The sequence below is a fragment of the Salvelinus namaycush genome, chromosome 42, assembly GCF_016432855.1.
Source record: "Salvelinus namaycush isolate Seneca chromosome 42, SaNama_1.0, whole genome shotgun sequence".
Classification (NCBI taxonomy): domain Eukaryota; kingdom Metazoa; phylum Chordata; class Actinopteri; order Salmoniformes; family Salmonidae; genus Salvelinus; species Salvelinus namaycush.
Window position 1 is genome coordinate 17,561,212 of NC_052348.1, and position 24,304 is coordinate 17,585,515.

A 24,304-nucleotide genomic window follows, 5' to 3' on the forward strand; every position below is an offset into this window, starting at 1 on the left:
ACACAGTATCTCTGTAAAATGAATTTTGCAATGACTGGCTACATTTAAAATGATAATCAAGACACGCCCTGGCAAAACAAAGATGTCACGTAGAATAGAAGCTGGTCGATTTCTGACTCTCATTTTTATCATGTAGAACTTCAAATGTTTGTCTTTCTGTCTTTGGCAGTGTGATCGTTTGCCAAGGGAGGGCTTCTGTTGATACTGATGATATTGAGCTGATAAGCCACTAAGACAGTCTGTTTTTAGTTGCTTTGCCGCCCATGTATGGGAAAATCCGCAGAGTTCCTTGTAACAGTATGTTCTGGTGCCTTTAGGGCTGTTCAAAATGTTAATTGGAGACCTATTTGCTGATTTTATGTTATTTGTGTTTCTTAAATGTACAGTATCTGTATTTTGTAAATTGTGTATGAATAGTTCCTTCTGAAAGAGACATTGGTCTGAATGGGACTCCCTGTTTAAAATAAAGGTCAAATAAATCCCTTCTGTAATGTGCTCTCTCTCATTTCAGATCCATCCCAGACAGCCACAGTGGAGATGTCCTCCCCAAGTGGTCTTCTGCAGTACTGTAGCACCCTCTAGTGGTACGATACTGGCATTACAGTGCACCTTTCTACAATTAATGTATTACTATGGCTGCCTTGACTTTACACACAGTGCAGTTCTTTATTCTAAAGTACCAGCCTATGATGAATGGCTTTAGAATTGTAATCTTTGGTAGACTGTTCATATCACTATGAATAAATGCAGAGACAATCCATATATTGTTGCATGCAATGAGCTCAGTTATTTCAAACGGTGAGAATGAGCTGCACTGTATTTTAAACACAAGGTCATTAACTGCCCATTTTACCCGGTGTTTTTCTCTGTCTGCGGTCTAGATGTGGTGTTGCAGTATAAACATGGACGTCCGGTGTTGGCTGTGCCACTACCCTCCAGGCAGGAGAGCTGTCTGTTCTTCCTCAGGCCCATGTTAATGACAGTAGGAGACCTCATCCACGACCTGCAGAGAGAAGACCCAGGAGTCACCTCTGCCTCTGTGCTCACCAAGGGTAGGACACACACACAAATATGTTGTACACGCACACACACAAATATGTTGTACACACACACACACACACACACACACACACACACACACACACATGTTGTACACACACACAAATGCAAACATTTTCCCCTTATTCATAAAGCATTTTAGAGTAGGAGTGCCTATCTAGGAGCAGTTCCGCCTTTTAGATAATAATGAATATGATTTAATGGACAGGGCAGAACTGATCCTAGTTCACCACTCCTACTCTGAGATACTTTATGACTATGGGCCACTGTCTGTCGTGTACACAGACACTATATCCATCTATTATCCTCCTGTCTCCTACAGATGGTGCGCGGGTAGCTAACACCACCTCTATAGACACTATATCCATCTATTATCCTCCTGTCCCCTACAGATGGTGCGCGGGTAGCTAACACCACCTCTATAGACACTATATCCATCTATTATCCTCCTGTCCCCTACAGATGGTGCGCGGGTAGCTAACATCACCTCTATAGACACTATATCCATCTATTATCCTCCTGTCTCCTACAGATGGTGCGCGGGTAGCTAACACCACCTCTATAGACACTATATCCATCTATTATCCTCCTGTCCCCTACAGATGGTACGCGGGTAGCTAACACCACCTCTATAGACACTATATCCATCTATTATCCTCCTGTCTCCTACAGATGGTGCGCGGGTAGCTAACACCACCTCTATAGACACTATATCCATCTATTATCCTCCTGTCTCCTACAGATGGTGCGCGGGTAGCTAACACCACCTCTATAGACATCTATTATCCTCCTGTCTCCTACAGATGGTGCGCGGTTAGCTAACACCACCTCTATATCCATCTATTATCCTCCTGTCTCCTACAGATGGTGCGCGGGTAGCTAACACCACTTCTATAGACACTATATCCATCTATTATCCTCCTGTCTCCTACAGATGGTGCGCGGGTAGCTAACACCACCTCTATAGACACTATATCCATCTAGTATCCTCCTGTCTCCTACAGATGGCGCGTGGGTAGCTAACACCACCTCTATAGACACTATATCCATCTATTATCCTCCTGTCCCCTACAGATGGTGCACGGGTAGCTAACACCACCTCTATAGACACTATATCCATCTATTATCCTCCTGTCTCCTACAGATGGTGCGCGGGTAGCTAACACCACCTCTATAGACACTATATCCATCTATTATCCTCCTGTCTCCTACAGATGGTGCGCGGGTAGCTAACACCACCTCTATAGACACTATATCCATCTATTATCCTCCTGTCTCCTACAGATGGTGCGCGGGTAGCTAACACCACCTCTATAGACACTATATCCATCTATTATCCTCCTGTCCCCTACAGATGGTGCGCGGGTAGCTAACACCACCTCTATAGACACTATATCCATCTATTATCCTCCTGTCCCCTACAGATGGTGCGCGGTGAGCTAACACCACCTCTATAGACATCTATTATCCTCCTGTCTCCTACAGATGGTGCGCGGTTAGCTAACACCACCTCTATAGACATCTATTATCCTCCTGTCTCCTACAGATGGTGCGCGGTTAGCTAACACCACCTCTATAGACATCTATTATCCTCCTGTCTCCTACAGATGGTGCGCGGTTAGCTAACACCACCTCTATAGACATCTATTATCCTCCTGTCTCCTACAGATGGTGCGCGGGTAGCTAACACCACCTCTATAGACACTATATCCATCTATTATCCTCCTGTCCCCTACAGATGGTACGCGGGTAGCTAACACCACCTCTATAGACACTATATCCATCTATTATCCTCCTGTCTCCTACAGATGGTGCGCGGGTAGCTAACACCACCTCTATAGACACTATATCCATCTATTATCCTCCTGTCTCCTACAGATGGTGCGCGGGTAGCTAACACCACCTCTATAGACATCTATTATCCTCCTGTCTCCTACAGATGGTGCGCGGTTAGCTAACACCACCTCTATATCCATCTATTATCCTCCTGTCTCCTACAGATGGTGCGCGGGTAGCTAACACCACTTCTATAGACACTATATCCATCTATTATCCTCCTGTCTCCTACAGATGGTGCGCGGGTAGCTAACACCACCTCTATAGACACTATATCCATCTAGTATCCTCCTGTCTCCTACAGATGGCGCGTGGGTAGCTAACACCACCTCTATAGACACTATATCCATCTATTATCCTCCTGTCCCCTACAGATGGTGCACGGGTAGCTAACACCACCTCTATAGACACTATATCCATCTATTATCCTCCTGTCTCCTACAGATGGTGCGCGGGTAGCTAACACCACCTCTATAGACACTATATCCATCTATTATCCTCCTGTCTCCTACAGATGGTGCGCGGGTAGCTAACACCACCTCTATAGACACTATATCCATCTATTATCCTCCTGTCTCCTACAGATGGTGCGCGGGTAGCTAACACCACCTCTATAGACACTATATCCATCTATTATCCTCCTGTCCCCTACAGATGGTGCGCGGGTAGCTAACACCACCTCTATAGACACTATATCCATCTATTATCCTCCTGTCCCCTACAGATGGTGCGCGGTGAGCTAACACCACCTCTATAGACATCTATTATCCTCCTGTCTCCTACAGATGGTGCGCGGTTAGCTAACACCACCTCTATAGACATCTATTATCCTCCTGTCTCCTACAGATGGTGCGCGGTTAGCTAACACCACCTCTATAGACATCTATTATCCTCCTGTCTCCTACAGATGGTGCGCGGGTAGCTAACACCACCTCTATAGACACTATATCCATCTATTATCCTCCTGTCTCCTACAGATGGTGCGCGGGTAGCTAACACCACCTCTATAGACACTATATCCATCTATTATCCTCCTGTCCCCTACAGATGGCGCGCGGGTAGCTAACACCACCTCTATAGACACTATATCCATCTATTATCCTCCTGTCCCCTACAGATGGTGCACTGGTAGCTAACACCACCTCTATAGACACTATATCCATCTATTATCCTCCTGTCCCCTACAGATGGTGCGCAGGTAGCTAACACCACCTCTATAGACACTATATCCATCTATTATCCTCCTGTCTCCTACAGATGGTGCGCGGGTAGCTAACACCACCTCTATAGACACTATATCCATCTATTATCCTCCTGTCCCCTACAGATGGTGCACGGGTAGCTAACACCACCTCTATAGACACTATATCCATCTATTATCCTCCTGTCTCCTACAGATGGTGCGCGGTTAGCTAACAGCACCTCTATAGACACTATATCCATCTATTATCCTCCTGTCCCCTACAGATGGTGCGCGGGTAGCTAATAGCACCTCTATAGACACTATATCCATCTATTATCCTCCTGTCTCCAACAGATGGTGCGCGGGTAGCTAACACCACCTCTATAGACATCTATTATCCTCCTGTCTCCTACAGATGGTGCGCGGGTAGCTAATAGCACCTCTATAGACACTATATCCATCTATTATCCTCCTGTCCCCTACAGATGGTGCACGGGTAGCTAATAGCACCTCTATAGACACTATATCCATCTATTATCCTCCTGTCCCCTACAGATGGTGCACGGGTAGCTAACACCACCTCTATAGACACTATATCCATCTATTATCCTCCTGTCTCCTACAGATGGTGCGCGGGTAGCTAACACCACCTCTATAGACACTATATCCATCTATTATCCTCCTGTCTCCTACAGATGGTGCGCGGGTAGCTAACACCACCTCTATAGACACTATATCCATCTATTATCCTCCTGTCTCCTACAGATGGTGCGCGGGTAGCTAACACCACCTCTATAGACACTATATCCATCTATTATCCTCCTGTCCCCTACAGATGGTGCGCGGGTAGCTAACACCACCTCTATAGACACTATATCCATCTATTATCCTCCTGTCCCCTACAGATGGTGCGCGGTGAGCTAACACCACCTCTATAGACATCTATTATCCTCCTGTCTCCTACAGATGGTGCGCGGTTAGCTAACACCACCTCTATAGACATCTATTATCCTCCTGTCTCCTACAGATGGTGCGCGGTTAGCTAACACCACCTCTATAGACATCTATTATCCTCCTGTCTCCTACAGATGGTGCGCGGTTAGCTAACACCACCTCTATAGACATCTATTATCCTCCTGTCTCCTACAGATGGTGCGCGGGTAGCTAACACCACCTCTATAGACACTATATCCATCTATTATCTTCCTGTCTCCTACAGATGGTGCGCGGGTAGCTAACACCACCTCTATAGACACTATATCCATCTATTATCCTCCTGTCTCCTACAGATGGAGCGCGGTGAGCTAACACCACCTCTATAGACATCTATTATCCTCCTGTCTCCTACAGATGGTGCGCGGTTAGCTAACACCACCTCTATAGACATCTATTATCCTCCTGTCTCCTACAGATGGTGCGCGGTTAGCTAACACCACCTCTATAGACATCTATTATCCTCCTGTCTCCTACAGATGGTGCGCGGGTAGCTAACACCACCTCTATAGACACTATATCCATCTATTATCCTCCTGTCTCCTACAGATGGTGCGCGGGTAGCTAACACCACCTCTATAGACACTATATCCATCTATTATCCTCCTGTCCCCTACAGATGGCGCGCGGGTAGCTAACACCACCTCTATAGACACTATATCCATCTATTATCCTCCTGTCCCCTACAGATGGTGCACTGGTAGCTAACACCACCTCTATAGACACTATATCCATCTATTATCCTCCTGTCCCCTACAGATGGTGCGCAGGTAGCTAACACCACCTCTATAGACACTATATCCATCTATTATCCTCCTGTCTCCTACAGATGGTGCGCGGGTAGCTAACACCACCTCTATAGACACTATATCCATCTATTATCCTCCTGTCCCCTACAGATGGTGCACGGGTAGCTAACACCACCTCTATAGACACTATATCCATCTATTATCCTCCTGTCTCCTACAGATGGTGCGCGGTTAGCTAACAGCACCTCTATAGACACTATATCCATCTATTATCCTCCTGTCCCCTACAGATGGTGCGCGGGTAGCTAATAGCACCTCTATAGACACTATATCCATCTATTATCCTCCTGTCTCCAACAGATGGTGCGCGGGTAGCTAACACCACCTCTATAGACATCTATTATCCTCCTGTCTCCTACAGATGGTGCGCGGGTAGCTAATAGCACCTCTATAGACACTATATCCATCTATTATCCTCCTGTCCCCTACAGATGGTGCACGGGTAGCTAATAGCACCTCTATAGACACTATATCCATCTATTATCCTCCTGTCCCCTACAGATGGTGCGCGGGTAGCTAACACCACCTCTATAGACACTATATCCATCTATTATCCTCCTGTCCCCTACAGATGGTGCACGGGTAGCTAACACCACCTCTATAGACACTATATCCATCTATTATCCTCCTGTCTCCTACAGATGGTGCGCAGGTAGCTAACACCACCTCTATAGACACTATATCCATCTGTTATCCTCCTGTCCCCTACAGATGGTGCGCGGGTAGCTAATAGCACCTCTATAGACACTATATCCATCTATTATCCTCCTGTCTCCAACAGATGGTGCGCGGGTAGCTAACACCACCTCTATAGACATCTATTATCCTCCTGTTTCCTACAGATGGTGCGCGGGTAGCTAATAGCACCTCTATAGACACTATATCCATCTATTATCCTCCTGTCCCCTACAGATGGTGCACGGGTAGCTAATAGCACCTCTATAGACACTATATCCATCTATTATCCTCCTGTCTCCTACAGATGGTGCGCGGGTAGCTAACACCACCTCTATAGACACTATATCCGTCTGTTATCCTCCTGTCCCCTACAGATGGTGCGCGGGTAGCTAATAGCACCTCTATAGACACTATATCCATCTATTATCCTCCTGTCTCCTACAGATGGTGCGCGGGTAGCTAACACCACCTCTATAGACACTATATCCATCTATTATCCTCCTGTCTCCAACAGATAGTGCGCGGGTAGCTAATACCACCTCTATAGACATCTATTATCCTCCTGTTTCCTACAGATGGTGCGCGGGTAGCTAATAGCACCTCTATAGACACTATATCCATCTATTATCCTCCTGTCCCCTACAGATGGTGCACGGGTAGCTAATAGCACCTCTATAGACACTATATCCATCTATTATCCTCCTGTCTCCTACAGATGGTGCGCGGGTAGCTAACACCACCTCTATAGACACTATATCCGTCTGTTATCCTCCTGTCCCCTACAGATGGTGCGCGGGTAGCTAATAGCACCTCTATAGACACTATATCCATCTATTATCCTCCTGTCTCCTACAGATGGTGCGCGGGTAGCTAACACCACCTCTATAGACACTATATCCATCTATTATCCTCCTGTCTCCTACAGATGGTGCTCGGGTAGCTAACACCACCTCTATAGACACTATATCCATCTATTATCCTCCTGTCTCCTACAGATGGTGCGCGGGTAGCTAACACCACCTCTATAGACACTATATCCGTCTGTTATCCTCCTGTCCCCTACAGATGGTGCGCGGGTAGCTAACACCACCTCTATAGACAATCTCCTGGACAAAGACTTCCAGCTCCTCATCAATGATGCTGTATACAACATCCACTCCCCTGAAAGAGGTAAAGCAACTCTTTCCCAAAACATAGGAAGTTTAAACAGTTTAAGAGATAATGATGATGATGATGATATAATAATAAATGCCATTTAGCAGCCGCTTTTATTCTGAAACGACTTAGTCGTGCGTGTTTACATTTTAAGTATGGGTGGTCCCGGGAATCGAACCCACTATCCTGGCGTAGCAGACAACATGCTCTACCAACTGAGCTACAGAGGACCACAGTCACACAGCTACAGAGGACCACAGTCACACAGCTACAGAGGATGATGATGAGATATCAATGGATCTTTATCAGTAATTCTAAAAAGAAACATCATTAGTCACTTGAGTATCAGCATGATCCTCCTCCTCCTCATCCTCCTCATCGTCATTATCAACCTCCAGTGTGGTGGGGTGGAATTGGTGGAATAGTGATGCATGTTCCCAAAGTGTAATAATGAGTTCCCAGAGTGACTGTGTTGTAATGAATTCCACCCATGTTTTGTGTCCAGAGGCGTCCAGTGTGTCCAGTGAGCATGTGGTGGACGTGGAGGACATGAAGCACATGGTGCAGCTGCTCCACACGGCCCTCCACCTGCCTGACCACCACCTGCTGAAGGAGAGGCAGCTGCTGGAGAGACTGGATGGACTCAAACAGGACCTCTCACCTCTGGAACAGGTGCTGGAGGGGTGCACTTCCGACTTTGTTTCTCTCTTGTTCTTTCCTTCTGTCTGTCAGTATCTCCTCTCTTTACTTCTCTCTCGCGTCTCTTGTCTCATCTCTCTCGTCTCTGTGTGACTCCTACTACCTATCCCTTTGGTCGACAACCATAAAGCTGTCGCGGTAGACCTTCAAAGATAAGATTGCATGAGTGTGAGAGTTTGTTTTAGCTATCACTAGTAACCTCTGTCACCCGACGATTCCCTGTACAGGTGAAGGCACAGCTAGAGCGCAGTGCCGAGTTCCACTCCTCCAGGACTCTGTGGACAGGTGTGGCCGTGCTGTCTGTGCAGGGCGGGGCCTTGGCCTGGCTCACCTGGTGGGTGTACTCCTGGGACGTCATGGAGCCCGTCACCTACTTCCTCACCTACTGCACCAGCATCGGAGTCTTCGCCTACTATGTCCTCACCAAGCAGGTATAGTACAGGACTCTAACCCTGCTATGTCCTCACCAGGCAGGTATAGTACAGGACTCTAACCCTGCTATGTCCTCACCAGGCAGGTATAGTACAGGACTCTAACCCTGCTATGTCCTCACCAAGCAGGTACAGTACAGGACTCTAACCCTGCTATGTCCTCACCAAGCAGGTACAGTACAGGACTCTAACCCTGCTATGTCCTCACCAAGCAGGTACAGTACAGGACTCTAACCCTGCTATGTCCTCACCAAGCAGGTATAGTACAGGACTCTAACCCTGCTATGTCCTCACCAAGCAGGTACAGTACAGGACTCTAACCCTGCTATGTCCTCACCAAGCAGGTATAGTACAGGACTCTAACCCTGCTATGTCCTCACCAAGCAGGTACAGTACAGGACTCTAACCCTGCTATGTCCTCACCAAGCAGGTATAGTACAGGACTCTAACCCTGCTATGTCCTCACCAAGCAGGTACAGTACAGGACTCTAACCCTGCTATGTCCTCACCAAGCAGGTACAGTACAGGACTCTAACCCTGCTATGTCCTCACCAGGCAGGTATAGTACAGGACTCTAACCATGCTATGTCCTCACCAAGCAGGTATAGTACAGGACTCTAACCCTGCTATGTCCTCACCAAGCAGGTACAGTACAGGACTCTAACCCTGCTATGTCCTCACCAGGCAGGTATAGTACAGGACTCTAACCCTGCTATGTCCTCACCAAGCAGGTACAGTACAGGACTCTAACCCTGCTATGTCCTCACCAAGCAGGTACAGTACAGGACTCTAACCCTGCTATGTCCTCACCAAGCAGGTACAGTACAGGACTCTAACCCTGCTATGTCCTCACCAAGCAGGTACAGTACAGGACTCTAACCCTGCTATGTCCTCACCAAGCAGGTACAGTACAGGACTCTAACCCTGCTATGTCCTCACCAAGCAGGTATAGTACAGGACTCTAACCCTGCTATGTCCTCACCAAGCAGGTACAGTACAGGACTCTAACCCTGCTATGTCCTCACCAAGCAGGTATAGTACAGGACTCTAACCCTGCTATGTCCTCACCAGGCAGGTATAGTACAGGACTCTAACCCTGCTATGTCCTCACCAAGCAGGTATAGTACAGGACTCTAACCCTGCTATGTCCTCACCAGGCAGGTATAGTACAGGACTCTAACCCTGCTATGTCCTCACCAGGCAGGTATAGTACAGGACTCTAGCCCTGCTATATCCTCACCAATCAGGTACAGTACAGGACTTTAACCCTGCTATGTCCTCACCAAGCAGGTACAGTACAGGACTCTAACCCTGCTATGTCCTCACCAAGCAGGTACAGTACAGGACTCTAACCCTGCTATGTCCTCACCAAGCAGGTATAGTACAGGACTCTAACCCTGCTATGTCCTCACCAAGCAGGTATAGTACAGGACTCTAACCCTGCTATGTCCTCACCAAGCAGGTATAGTACAGGACTCTAACCCTGCTATGTCCTCACCAAGCAGGTACAGTACAGGACTCTAACCCTGCTATGTCCTCACCAAGCAGGTATAGTACAGGACTCTAACCCTGCTATGTCCTCACCAAACAGGTATAGTACAGGACTCTAACCCTGCTATGTCCTCACCAAGCAGGTATAGTACAGGACTCTAACCCTGCTATGTCCTCACCAAGCAGGTACAGTACAGGACTCTAACCCTGCTATGTCCTCACCAGGCAGGTACAGTACAGGACTCTAACCCTGCTATGTCCTCACCAGGCAGGTACAGTACAGGACTCTAACCCTGCTATGTCCTCACCAAGCAGGTATAGTACAGGACTCTAACCCTGCTATGTCCTCACCAGGCAGGTATAGTACAGGACTCTAACCATGCTATGTCCTCACCAAGCAGGTATAGTACAGGACTCTAACCCTGCTATGTCCTCACCAAGCAGGTACAGTACAGGACTCTAACCCTGCTATGTCCTCACCAGGCAGGTATAGTACAGGACTCTAACCCTGCTATGTCCTCACCAAGCAGGTACAGTACAGGACTCTAACCCTGCTATGTCCTCACCAAGCAGGTACAGTACAGGACTCTAACCCTGCTATGTCCTCACCAAGCAGGTATAGTACAGGACTCTAACCCTGCTATGTCCTCACCAAGCAGGTATAGTACAGGACTCTAACCCTGCTATGTCCTCACCAAGCAGGTACAGTACAGGACTCTAACCCTGCTATGTCCTCACCAGGCAGGTACAGTACAGGACTCTAACCCTGCTATGTCCTCACCAAGCAGGTACAGTACAGGACTCTAACCCTGCTATGTCCTCACCAAGGAGGTATAGTACAGGACTCTAACCCTGCTATGTCCTCACCAAGCAGGTACAGTACAGGACTCTAACCCTGCTATGTCCTCACCAAGCAGGTACAGTACAGGACTCTAACCCTGCTATGTCCTCACCAGGCAGGTATAGTACAGGACTCTAACCCTGCTATGTCCTCACCAAGCAGGTACAGTACAGGACTAACCCTGCTATGTCCTCACCAAGCAGGTATAGTACAGGACTCTAACCCTGCTATGTCCTCACCAAGCAGGTACAGTACAGGACTCTAACCCTGCTATGTCCTCACCAAGCAGGTATAGTACAGGACTCTAACCCTGCTATGTCCTCACCAAGCAGGTATAGTACAGGACTCTAACCCTGCTATGTCCTCACCAGGCAGGTACAGTACAGGACTCTAGCCCTGCTATATCCTCACCAAGCAGGTACAGTACAGGACTCTAACCCTGCTATGTCCTCACCAAGCAGGTACAGTACAGGACTCTAACCCTGCTATGTCCTCACCAAGCAGGTACAGTACAGGACTCTAACCCTGCTATGTCCTCACCAAGCAGGTACAGTACAGGACTCTAACCCTGCTATGTCCTCACCAAGCAGGTACAGTACAGGACTCTAACCCTGCTATGTCCTCACCAAGCAGGTATAGTACAGGACTCTAACCCTGCTATGTCCTCACCAGGCAGGTATAGTACAGGACTCTAACCCTGCTATGTCCTCACCAGGCAGGTATAGTACAGGACTCTAACCCTGCTATGTCCTCACCAAGCAGGTATAGTACAGGACTCTAACCCTGCTATGTCCTCACCAAGCAGGTACAGTACAGGACTAACCCTGCTATGTCCTCACCAGGCAGGTATAGTACAGGACTCTAACCCTGCTATGTCCTCACCAAGCAGGTACAGTACAGGACTCTAACCCTGCTATGTCCTCACCAAGCAGGTACAGTACAGGACTCTAACCCTGCTATGTCCTCACCAAGCAGGTACAGTACAGGACTCTAACCCTGCTATGTCCTCACCAAGCAGGTACAGTACAGGACTCTAACCCTGCTATGTCCTCACCAAGCAGGTACAGTACAGGACTCTAACCCTGCTATGTCCTCACCAGGCAGGTACAGTACAGGACTCTAACCCTGCTATGTCCTCACCAAGCAGGTACAGTACAGGACTCTAACCCTGCTATGTCCTCACCAAGCAGGTATAGTACAGGACTCTAACCCTGCTATGTCCTCACCAGGCAGGTATAGTACAGGACTCTAACCCTGCTATGTCCTCACCAAGCAGGTATAGTACAGGACTCTAACCCTGCTATGTCCTCACCAAGCAGGTACAGTACAGGACTCTAACCCTGCTATGTCCTCACCAGGCAGGTATAGTACAGGACTCTAACCCTGCTATGTCCTCACCAAGCAGGTACAGTACAGGACTCTAACCCTGCTATGTCCTCACCAAGCAGGTATAGTACAGGACTCTAACCCTGCTATGTCCTCACCAGGCAGGTATAGTACAGGACTCTAGCCCTGCTATGTCCTCACCAAGCAGGTACAGTACAGGACTCTAACCCTGCTATGTCCTCACCAAGCAGGTACAGTACAGGACTCTAACCCTGCTATGTCCTCACCAAGCAGGTATAGTACAGGACTCTAACCCTGCTATGTCCTCACCAGGCAGGTATAGTACAGGAGCCTAACCCTGCTATGTCCTCACCAAGCAGGTATAGTACAGGACTCTAACCCTGCTATGTCCTCACCAGGCAGGTATAGTACAGGAGCCTAACCCTGCTATGTCCTCACCAAGCAGGTATAGTACAGGACTCTAACCCTGCTATGTCCTCACTAGGCAGGTATAGTACAGGAGCCTAACCCTGCTATGTCCTCACCAGGCAGGTATAGTACAGGACTCTAACCCTGCTATGTCCTCACTAGGCAGGTATAGTACAGGACTCTAACCCTGCTATGTCCTCACTAGGCAGGTATAGTACAGGACTCTAACCCTGCTATGTCCTCACTAGGCAGGTATAGTGCAGGACTCTAACCCTGCTATGTCCTCACCAGGCAGGTATAGTACAGGACTCTAACCCTGCTATGTCCTCACTAGGCAGGTATAGTACAGGACTCTAACCCTGCTATATCCTCACCAAGCAGGTACAGTACAGGACTCTAACCCTGCTATGTCCTCACCAGGCAGGTACAGTACAGGAGCCTAACCCTGCTATGTCCTCACCAAGCAGGTATAGTACAGGACTCTAACCCTGCTATGTCCTCACCAGGCAGGTATAGTACAGGACTCTAACCCTGCTATGTCCTCACTAGGCAGGTATAGTACAGGACTCTAACCCTGCTATGTCCTCACCAGGCAGGTATAGTACAGGACTCTAACCCTGCTATGTCCTCACTAGGCAGGTATAGTACAGGACTCTAACCCTGCTATGTCCTCACTAGGCAGGTATAGTACAGGACTCTAACCCTGCTATGTCCTCACCAGGCAGGTATAGTACAGGACTCTAACCCTGCTATGTCCTCACTAGGCAGGTATAGTACAGGACTCTAACCCTGCTATGTCCTCACTAGGCAGGTATAGTACAGGACTCTAACCCTGCTATGTCCTCACTAGGCAGGTATAGTACAGGACTCTAACCCTGCTATGTCCTCACTAGGCAGGTATAGTACAGGACTCTAACCCTGCTATGTCCTCACTAGGCAGGTATAGTACAGGACTCTAACCCTGCTATATCCTCACCAAGCAGGTACAGTACAGGACTCTAACCCTGCTATGTCCTCACCAGGCAGGTACAGTACAGGAGCCTAACCCTGCTATGTCCTCACCAAGCAGGTATAGTACAGGACTCTAACCCTGCTATGTCCTCACCAGGCAGGTATAGTACAGGACTCTAACCCTGCTATGTCCTCACTAGGCAGGTATAGTACAGGACTCTAACCCTGCTATGTCCTCACTAGGCAGGTATAGTACAGGACTCTAACCCTGCTATGTCCTCACTAGGCAGGTATAGTACAGGACTCTAACCCTGCTATGTCCTCACCAGGCAGGTATAGTACAGGACTCTAACCCTGCTATGTCCTCACTAGGCAGGTATAGTACAGGACTCTAACCCTGCTATGTCCTCACCAAGCAGGTATAGTACAGGACTCTAACCCTGCTATGTCCTCACCAGGCAGGTATAGTACAGGACTCTAACCCTGCTATGTCCTCACTAGGCAGGTATAGTACAGGACTCTAACCCTGCTATGTCCTCACTAGGCAGGTATAGTACAAGACTCTAACCCTGCTATGTCCTCACCAGGCAGGTACAGTACAGGAGCCTAACCCTGCTATGTCCTCACTAGGCAGGTATAGTACATGACTCTAACCCTGCTATATCCTCACCAAGCAGGTATAGTACAGGACTCTAACCCTGCTATGTCCTCACCAAGCAGGTACAGTACAGGACTCTAACCCTGCTATGTCCTCACCAAGCAGGTACAGTACAGGACTCTAACCCTGCTATGTCCTCACCAAGCAGGTACAGTACAGGACTCTAACCCTGCTATGTCCTCACCAAGCAGGTACAGTACAGGACTCTAACCCTGCTATGTCCTCACCAAGCAGGTACAGTACAGGACTCTAACCCTGCTATGTCCTCACCAGGCAGGTATAGTACAGGACTCTAACCCTGCTATGTCCTCACCAAGCAGGTACAGTACAGGACTCTAACCCTGCTATGTCCTCACCAGGCAGGTACAGTACAGGACTCTAACCCTGCTATGTCCTCACCAGGCAGGTATAGTACAGGACTCTAACCCTGCTATGTCCTCACCAAGCAGGTACAGTACAGGACTCTAACCCTGCTATGTCCTCACCAAGCAGGTATAGTACAGGACTCTAACCCTGCTATGTCCTCACCAGGCAGGTATAGTACAGGACTCTAACCCTGCTATGTCCTCACCAAGCAGGTACAGTACAGGACTCTAACCCTGCTATGTCCTCACCAAGCAGGTATAGTACAGGACTCTAACCCTGCTATGTCCTCACCAGGCAGGTATAGTACAGGACTCTAGCCCTGCTATGTCCTCACCAAGCAGGTACAGTACAGGACTCTAACCCTGCTATGTCCTCACCAAGCAGGTACAGTACAGGACTCTAACCCTGCTATGTCCTCACCAAGCAGGTATAGTACAGGACTCTAACCCTGCTATGTCCTCACCAGGCAGGTATAGTACAGGAGCCTAACCCTGCTATGTCCTCACCAAGCAGGTATAGTACAGGACTCTAACCCTGCTATGTCCTCACTAGGCAGGTATAGTACAGGAGCCTAACCCTGCTATGTCCTCACTAGGCAGGTATAGTACAGGACTCTAACCCTGCTATGTCCTCACTAGGCAGGTATAGTACAGGACTCTAACCCTGCTATGTCCTCACTAGGCAGGTATAGTACAGGACTCTAACCCTGCTATGTCCTCACTAGGCAGGTATAGTACAGGACTCTAACCCTGCTATGTCCTCACCAAGCAGGTATAGTACAGGACTCTAACCCTGCTATGTCCTCACCAAGCAGGTATAGTACAGGACTCTAACCCTGCTATGTCCTCACCAGGCAGGTATAGTACAGGACTCTAACCCTGCTATGTCCTCACCAAGCAGGTATAGTACAGGACTCTAACCCTGCTATGTCCTCACCAGGCAGGTATAGTACAGGACTCTAACCCTGCTATGTCCTCACCAAGCAGTTACAGTACAGGACTCTAACCCTGCTATGTCCTCACCAAGCAGGTACAGTACAGGACTCTAACCCTGCTATGTCCTCACCAAGCAGGTATAGTACAGGACTCTAACCCTGCTATGTCCTCACCAAGCAGGTACAGTACAGGACTCTAACCCTGCTATGTCCTCACCAAGCAGGTATAGTACAGGACTCTAACCCTGCTATGTCCTCACCAAGCAGGTATAGTACAGGACTCTAACCCTGCTATGTCCTCACCAAGCAGGTACAGTACAGGACTCTAACCCTGCTATGTCCTCACCAAGCAGGTATAGTACAGGACTCTAACCCTGCTATGTCCTCACCAAGCAGGTACAGTACAGGACTCTAACCCTGCTATGTCCTCACCAAGCAGGTACAGTACAGGACTCTAACCCTGCTATGTCCTCACCAAGCAGGTATAGTACAGGACTCTAACCCTGCTATGTCCTCACCAAGCAGGTATAGTACAGGACTCTAACCCTGCTATGTCCTCACCAGGCAGGTATAGTACAGGACTCTAACCCTACTATGTCCTCACCAAGCAGGTACAGTACAGGACTCTAACCCTGCTATGTCCTCACCAGGCAGGTACAGTACAGGACTCTAACCCTGCTATGTCCTCACCAGGCAGGTATAGTACAGGACTCTAACCCTACTATGTCCTCACCAAGCAGGTACAGTACAGGACTCTAACCCTGCTATGTCCTCACCAAGCAGGTACAGTACAGGACTCTAACCCTGCTATGTCCTCACCAGGCAGGTATAGTACAGGACTCTAACCCTACTATGTCCTCACCAAGCAGGTACAGTACAGGAGCCTAACCCTGCTATGTCCTCACCAAGCAGGATAGCAGGACCCATGTCCAGCACGGTCTCAATACAAGTAGTCAAGACAGTGTCTCCTCCTTGTGTACACAAAGAGTACTGTCACTACAGGGCACTTGAACAAGAGGCTTTCATTTTCATTTCAGTCACACCTGGTCTCCTTACAACAACTTGGAGTAGTCAAGTTCCCATTATGTGACCTACTCCTCCATTGCCATATGCTGTACAGTATGAAGACAGTAATTATCAGGGTTGAATTCTAACTTCAGATAACTGTGTGCAGCTCTAACTTCAGATAACTGTGTGCAGCTCAAACCTCTGCATTGACGTCAATGGTAGATGTAATCAAATTAATGTAACAGAGAAATCTTTGCGTATGTCTGCCCTCCTGTGGCTGCAATGTGTATAGCATGCACTGTATTGAAGACGTTTCACCTAGGTCTTGATGACACGACATGGTCTGAACCTTCCAGTTGGTCCCACAGCACCTGTGTCCTGCGTCCATATTATTTTGTGAGTTCTATCTTATAAAGTACAGTAGGAACTGTGTACATCCGTGCCACAAGGAGGCTGACACACACCAACATTCCTGTTACGCTTCTAGGTGCATCACCTGTATTCTGATCATATCTCCTAATCACATCAGTGCATGATTTACACAGAGGTTCACACAGTTATCTCAAGTTACAATTTAAACCCAGATAACTATGAACAGAAGTGATACACATACGTTAGTCTGCACCAGATGGATCATGGTTGTTTTGCTCTGTAGGATTATGTCTATCCAGACGCCAAAGACAGGCAGTTCCTGTATTACTTCCACAAGGGAGCCAAGAAGGAGTGCTTCAACGTGCAGAAGTACAATGAGCTGAGAGAGGAGTTGGCTTCGGTATGTTGCTATACTTACTAATACAAGGCACTGCAGAATTTCTGCTCACTGCTTATTGTACTTTCCACTGATGTATTCAGTCTATAAGGGGCTTCTGCTGATGACGTGTGTGTGTGTGTGTGTGTCATCTTTAGGTGGAAGAAGATTTGAGACGTCTAAGGAATCCAACCCAACTTCAGCTCCCTGTAGAACAGATCCAGAGCCAGCCATGAAGAGCAACACCACGTCAAACTGAAGGACTACTGAGCAGCAGCATTTCTTCCCATTTATTTTGATAACGATTACTTTTTCTTACTAACCCCACAGATCATTTTAGAGTTTTGGTTTACACCGTTTACAATGTTGGAAGTCATTTGTGGTAATAGAAGTATAGTAATAAATATCATATGAGAAAGCATCTTCCTGAATACTAATCATATTTAATCTGCATTCCTGGCTGTTGCAGGGCGGGGCCTTGGCCTGGCTCACCTGGTGGGTGTAGCTAGTAGTAAACTAGTAGCTAGTTTCATTTCTATAGAAGAGCAACGTTCTGAATAGTTTAAAGATTAAGAGAACTGAGACTGAACACAAATTACATTTCAATATTTTATTGCACCTCAATTCAGACTTGTTTCAATCATCAAAACCCCAAACATATTTCAACAGTTTTACAACTGTCATTTTATAAATGAGAGATTCTAATTCTATAGGAGCCCCACACACCTCTCCAAATTCTAGTAGTGCAAATGCTATTAGCGCAAACGCCAATCTCCCAAAAGGTCAGAGACAAATTTCCCTGGTGGACCACATAACAAGAAAAGTACAATACTCTTACTAAGCAGTGGTTCCTTGTATTCACCCATGGAGACTAAAACGGTCCTCATTTTCTTGTACACTTCAGAAATAGAAACATGAATTGGTGTCCAGCACTCAGGTTCACATACAAATTAGTAATACCTTGTGCGTTGTCATTGCTTTAGTAAATATCTCCAAGTGACTAACAATGATTTCTTTATTTTTTAAACATGAGATGGTCGGTTGATTGGTACCCTGAGTTGTCTTATATGAGCTATATAAAATGCTATTTAAAAAGATTAACAGTACGGGGGGGGTGTAATTGACCAATAAAGTGATCTTATCTTAAGATGAAAACAGCTGTCAAATACCCTCAATAAAAAAAGAATAGTGGTAAAAAGCTGTTATTTAAAAAGCCATTGATTTGAATTACCAAACAAAGGCACTACCATAGTGGCAGTAAACAATGTATATGACTTCTTTGGTTTTCCTGAGTCAGTAGTAGTACAGTAGGTCATGTGACCAAACTTGTTTACTGAACGTCTTTGAAACACTAGACACTTGACTCCCTGAGGTACTTTCCATATTGGAGTTGTTTGTTCACGTTTAGCCTGCCGCTTTCAAAACATGGAAAACTACATTTGAGTTGTAAAGACTAAGCACATCCAAGTGCAAACAGAAACACAAATTCCCTTTTTGACAGAACAAGTGAGGAGGCAACATATTGAGGCACATCATTGTCTTTTCATCTTGTTGACTACAGAGGACCAGATGGGGACGTGGGTAAGGGGTTTGGTCCCTGCCTTAAGAGGTTGGAGGTTGTGGGTTTAATCCATATATCTTGTGCTTGATTGACAGTTTCTGTAACTGTCGATGTCTAACATACAAAGAGAAGCGCTTCAAGTGTGAAGGATTTGGGGTTAAATCTCAGCAACCAAGATGTTGTGGGTTCAATCCTCTACTCTTGTGATTTCGTGTACGTTTCCCCAATGTCCATGTCAATCATATGAATATGTGTGAAGCAATCGGTGGCACAGATGTGGTTGGAGGACTGATGGGGGTTAATACCTGGGGTTCACATCCCTGTAACCAGCAGATGTTATGGAGAAAAACCCCTGAAAAAAGTAGATGCCTGTATTTCAAGAGAGATACTAAGTGTCTATATTTTTTCCCATAACCACTGCTGGTTAGTGTTCAGGAACTGTGACAGGGGACCCAGGATTAACATCCCCTGCTTAATGCATACTTAGGACCAACGCCACCATTCTCCAGCCATCTTGATGTGGCAACCACTTCTAGTGGCCTTAACTCGCTCTGCAGCAGAGCCCGTTGTCCACACAACCATGCTCGAGTCCTGCAGTAGGTCCAAACCTACAACCCTGTGCTATTTGGGTGAGATCCAGAGCCACAGACTCCTTCACACTACAAACACTTAATTTTGACATTTGCGTAAATGTGCAGTAGACTAAAGCACAAGAGATAAGAACTGAACCCATATCCTCTTGGCTGCAAGCCAGGGATTCAACCCCAGAGCCACCCAATCGGCACTTTTCTTCCTATGTTGGACAACGACAGTTGCAGAAACTTGCACAAGAGATAAGGATCAAAGCCACACCTTTTGGATGCAAGGTAGGGATTTAGCCCCAGAGCCACGGCGTCCTTCAAACAATGTGCACATTTCTTTGTATATTTGACACAGATAGTTGATGTAAACAAATCAAGCCCAGGGAACCATTACTCAATGCTAAGAATTAGCAGTATTCTCTCGAGAAAGGCCTAAAGGGACTGGTGATGCAAAATCCTTTACTGACTGAGAATCCCCTCTTAACCAATAGCTATCCACAAACAGACTGAGAATAAAGTCATTTGAAATGTTAATGCTCAATTACCATTCTCATGTCACTCTTTTACCTGCCCTGCAGGTACATTCCATGACCTCTGTCAACACCAACAGGGAAAGCCTGAAGCCGAGCAGCCAAGCAGGTTTCACCAGTATAGTACATGCTTTGTTTTAGGTCAGCTTTGGCACCACAGAATGTTAAAATAAAACAGCACCAACAATCGTCAGCAAATGACATGATCTCCATTTGGTTTCATAGGAAAGATGATTAGAATAAAGGGAATATGCACAGCTTGATAAAGTGTATTTCATGGTCCTCAAGACAAACATCGAAATAATATAGACAAACGTTTAACAAAAAGAACCACCAGACATTATAGTCAAGGACCACCTTTCTCCCCAAAAACATCCAAAACAACTACAGCAGGATTCAGGAATGACGTAGTAGCTGCCCGGTGGATGGAAACCTTACTGCTTCTTGGCTCGGAAGTAGAGCTTCCTGGTGAGCATGGAAGCAAAGCAGGGGACCTGTTTCTTCCCGATGGCGCTCTGGTCGGTACAATTCCCGACGCTCCTCATGGACACCTTCCTGTTGACCAGGGTCAGGAGCTCCGTGAACTCCAGGGAATCCCCAAACTTCCGCATGGCCCCACACAGGTCCTGGATGTACCAGGAGCCGTTGATCGTCTCGCGGTGGGAATAGTAGCCTGCACAGGGAGACCGGGAACAAGTATGGCAGTTAGATCTGAATTCTATTAATCCAAGTGAGAAGCAAAGGATAATCAAGTGATCAAACACCATTACACTACACAGGGAAACAGTTATTTAGGATATTGTCTAAACAGCATAACTGTATACAAGTCACAGTAAGAAGGAGTTGGGTACAAAATAGTAACTGTGAGTCTGTTGATAAGGAATTAAAATAATGAAGTTGTCTTTATTCTCCATGTATCACTGATCTATGCATCTATCCTCATTTACGACCACTAGGTTTACAGTATTTCTTCTTGTTTTCTGTAATAGACTATCAGCTGTGCCATGTGTTCCTCACCTTCAGCCACAGAGTAACACATGATGAAGTCAGCGCCAGCAGGGAGGGTGTAGACCACCCCAGCGTCCACCACCACCTCGTTGGTCTGCACTTCGCTGTCCACCACGTCCATGGGGGTCACTGGATCGTCATGCTTGTCCCCACGGCACGCCTGTCGGTGTCAATCAAATCAGAAACCGTAAAGAGTCAAAACGTCAATTTGATGGAAGTGTTATATAGAAAAATACATATATTTAGCAGTAAATATTTTTGGGTTATGTGGATCAAATGTTTACAAATAGAATTACAAATAATAGTATTGTGTCTGATGAAGATATGCCTTCACCGGCCCCCAAACATCAGATATGGTCTATAGGTCTATGAGTCAACAGTACTGAATGTCAAAGGTTTCATCTAAAATGGATCTATTCAAATGCATCTCATCATCTGACTGCTTACCTGTAGTATGAAGATCTTGGGCTTGCCCACCAGGCTCTTACACTTGTCTCCTTTGAACAGGGCAGTGATGTCCTGGATAGCAATCTTGTCGTCGTAAGCATAGACGTGGTCGTTCTCTCCGTGGCTCAGAAAGACGCACACGAAGCAGTCTGCATCAGCATGGTTGGCCTCAGCCGCTATAGAGTATCAGACATGTATAATTTACTATTCTGAAGTATAATACTGACTGTGACTGATACAGTATCTGTGTTAAGCGGATTATTTGAGGTGGTATCGAATGACTTGAAGTGCTGCTTACCCTGACTGATTTTATCCAGAACTTCCTCCACCTTCAGATTATCAAAGGCCTGCACTTCAAAGTTCAAGTCCTCAAATCTGAATCAGAAAATCAAGTGTCAAACATGGTTAGGCATTACATTTTAAACATCAGCACTACAGTTGACTGAACCGGTCTATAGGGAGTTATGAAGCAAGGTCATATCTGATGCCATGTATACCTTTTGACCAGGTTGGAGCGGTCAGCATTGGTCCCGTTGCGGGAGGGCATTCTCAGATGCCAGAAGAAGTGTTCCTGGTTGAAGATGAGAGCCAGGCCTCGCCGCTTGTGGTTCATCTTATACTCGTCCGCAGGGTCCATAGAGAAAGAACTGCTGAAAGAAAAACACACGCTCCCCTGTAAATACCAATACCTTGTTATGCCATAATGGGTGTAGATGAACAAGAGACGGTATCGATTTCTTATCTGTTACCACAAGTAATCTGTTACACTAAACTATCTGTTCACTTCAACTGTCAACATACTTGAACTTATTTCAACCACGTGTTCATTACATTAAAGTCATTTATAACAATGTAATGAGTCATATTATTACTAATAGTTACCTGCAGAAATACCCATCTGTTTCTGTAAGGTTCTCACTAGGACCTGATAACGAGAAAGGAACATACAATCTGAACAGGTATGACAATTTGCATGAATATTTATTTTATGACTTCTCAAAGCCCTCTAATGTGGTTTTACAGCTTTCTGATATCTCAACACTTGGCAGGTTCGATGCAAATTCTCTTCAAAGCTTTTGGGATCAGATTTATTTTGGGGGGTCTATTGTTAAGCTCTGCAAACAGGTTTGTGAATTAGTAGCCTCGGCTATAACTCCAGGGTCAAGCAGCCATTGTTCAATAAGCACCCAGTCCTGGTGGTTTTCAATAGGCTGGATACAGGTGTTAAGACCAGTAGTAAAAAGTGACAATGCTCTCCTATCTCACATGCACTTTACTCGTGCTGCTGTTGCAGGTGTGGGGTGAAGCAGGATTTGGACAATTCTTCCAAATGAGGTCAGGGAAAAAGGGAAAAGTCTGCCACTCCATTTCCTCATGTTCCTTGTGTTAAGGTTATTATTGAGAGCACACGAGGAGGGTATACTGCTTTTGATTCAGGTGATTGCTCAGTGCAAACGCCAAACGGAGAAATAACTACAGGTTTGTGTTAACCATTACATAATTAGCGTGTACTTTGAGTCTCGTAAAAGGACATTTCTTGAGATAAGGTAGTTTCGTTAAAACAGTACCTCAAACAGTCTTTCTGTTTTGGTTTTAAATGTACATCTGCATATGTCTCTACAAGCATTGAGCACCTAGACCTACCTAACCTGACATCGCCCGTACATACTCACCTGTCCTATGTGAAGTTTTGCTGTCTTTTTCCAAGCTTCCTGTGAATTGGAAGAGACGAAAATCCCACATGAGACAATACAGTAAGATTTCACACACCTGTGAAATAAGTCTGTACACTGATAACATTGATTTAACACCTTACATAAAATCTGGTCTGTGCTCATCTGTCAGTAACCTAGTCCCCAGGCTATTGCGTAGAGTCTCGGGACGCGATTAATCTGACAGTGAACAACAACCTTGGCTACTGTAATAACAGTACAAACAGACACACAATGCGGTACATACACCTTATAAACGTATTAGAACAATGAAAGATAAGCGAGGTAAATGGAGGGGAAATTGTGAAATCCATGACATCATTCAGCAAGTGAATTATTATTCTTTTGTTTACTTTCCTTTCCCAGGGAGGGTCAGAAATGTCTTCTGAGAGTTCTTCTTTCATATTTGTCTTATATGATTTCCGTGATCACAACATTACATTCAACTTCAAGACTACTAATACCACGACATACATATAGTATTGTATGACTTCAAAATATGACTTTTTCTTACCTTTGGTGTCTTTATTCCCTGGACACGACATGGTTGCTGTCTACTCTCCTTTCAATGTGTACACAAAATGTGTAAAATGTATCGGCTTTACTAACACTGAAGGAGAATGACACTTCCCGCCCCTTTAAGCTGATTGGCGCATCTACTCAAAAACTGGATACAATTGGCAACTGGGCATGGCAGTCAAGCGTTGCTCGTTACAACTTCCGTATAATGCCACATTGTAGCCACTGAGAACCGTATAACAGAGTCAAATATATACTAAACAAAAATATAAACGCAACATGCAGCAATTTAAACGATTTTGCTGAGTTACAGTACATATAAGCAAATCAGTGAATTAAAATAAATTAATT

General features: G+C 46.3%; 2 protein-coding genes across 3 annotated transcripts in view; one reads left to right on the forward strand and one right to left on the reverse strand.

The window, feature by feature from the left end:
* Positions 1-18,873, forward strand: part of LOC120034931 (calcium uniporter protein, mitochondrial-like) — a 39,866-nt gene extending 20,993 nt beyond the window's left edge. The window contains exons 2-8 of the mRNA XM_038981633.1: positions 512-584; positions 882-1,052; positions 7,624-7,728; positions 8,219-8,385; positions 8,640-8,843; positions 17,503-17,619; positions 17,754-18,873. Coding sequence (XP_038837561.1) covers positions 512-584; positions 882-1,052; positions 7,624-7,728; positions 8,219-8,385; positions 8,640-8,843; positions 17,503-17,619; positions 17,754-17,831 — 915 coding nt within the window. The 3' untranslated portion in view covers positions 17,832-18,873. The remainder of the gene's footprint in view (positions 1-511; positions 585-881; positions 1,053-7,623; positions 7,729-8,218; positions 8,386-8,639; positions 8,844-17,502; positions 17,620-17,753) is intronic.
* LOC120034933 (caspase-6-like) lies at positions 18,191-24,031 on the reverse strand. Of its 2 annotated transcripts, none has more exons than XM_038981635.1 (8): positions 23,949-24,031; positions 23,396-23,434; positions 22,605-22,647; positions 22,220-22,369; positions 22,021-22,097; positions 21,723-21,898; positions 21,285-21,435; positions 18,191-20,940 (listed from the first exon to the last, which is right to left on the reverse strand). In XM_038981635.1, the coding sequence occupies exons 1-8, from the start codon at positions 23,977-23,979 to the stop codon at positions 20,702-20,704; spliced, it is 906 nt and encodes a 301-aa protein (XP_038837563.1). In that variant the 5' UTR covers positions 23,980-24,031; the 3' UTR covers positions 18,191-20,701. The 2 variants fall into 2 exon arrangements, with proteins under 2 accessions (XP_038837563.1, XP_038837562.1); XM_038981634.1 differs by having other exon boundaries at positions 22,220-22,372.
* Positions 24,032-24,304: the final 273 nt, after the last annotated feature.

What these genes read in the sequence shown, in the direction of transcription:
- LOC120034933 (XM_038981634.1), bottom strand. Translation starts at nt 23,979, where the DNA reads ATGTCGTGTCCAGGGAATAAAGACACCAAAG. An exon ending in AGGGAATAAAGACACCAAAG is followed by an intron (nt 23,435 to 23,948) that starts GTAAGAAAAAGT and finishes TCCAATTCACAG; the next exon opens with GAAGCTTGGAAAAAGACAGC. An exon ending in CAAAACTTCACATAGGACAG is followed by an intron (nt 22,648 to 23,395) that starts GTGAGTATGTAC and finishes TCTCGTTATCAG; the next exon opens with GTCCTAGTGAGAACCTTACA.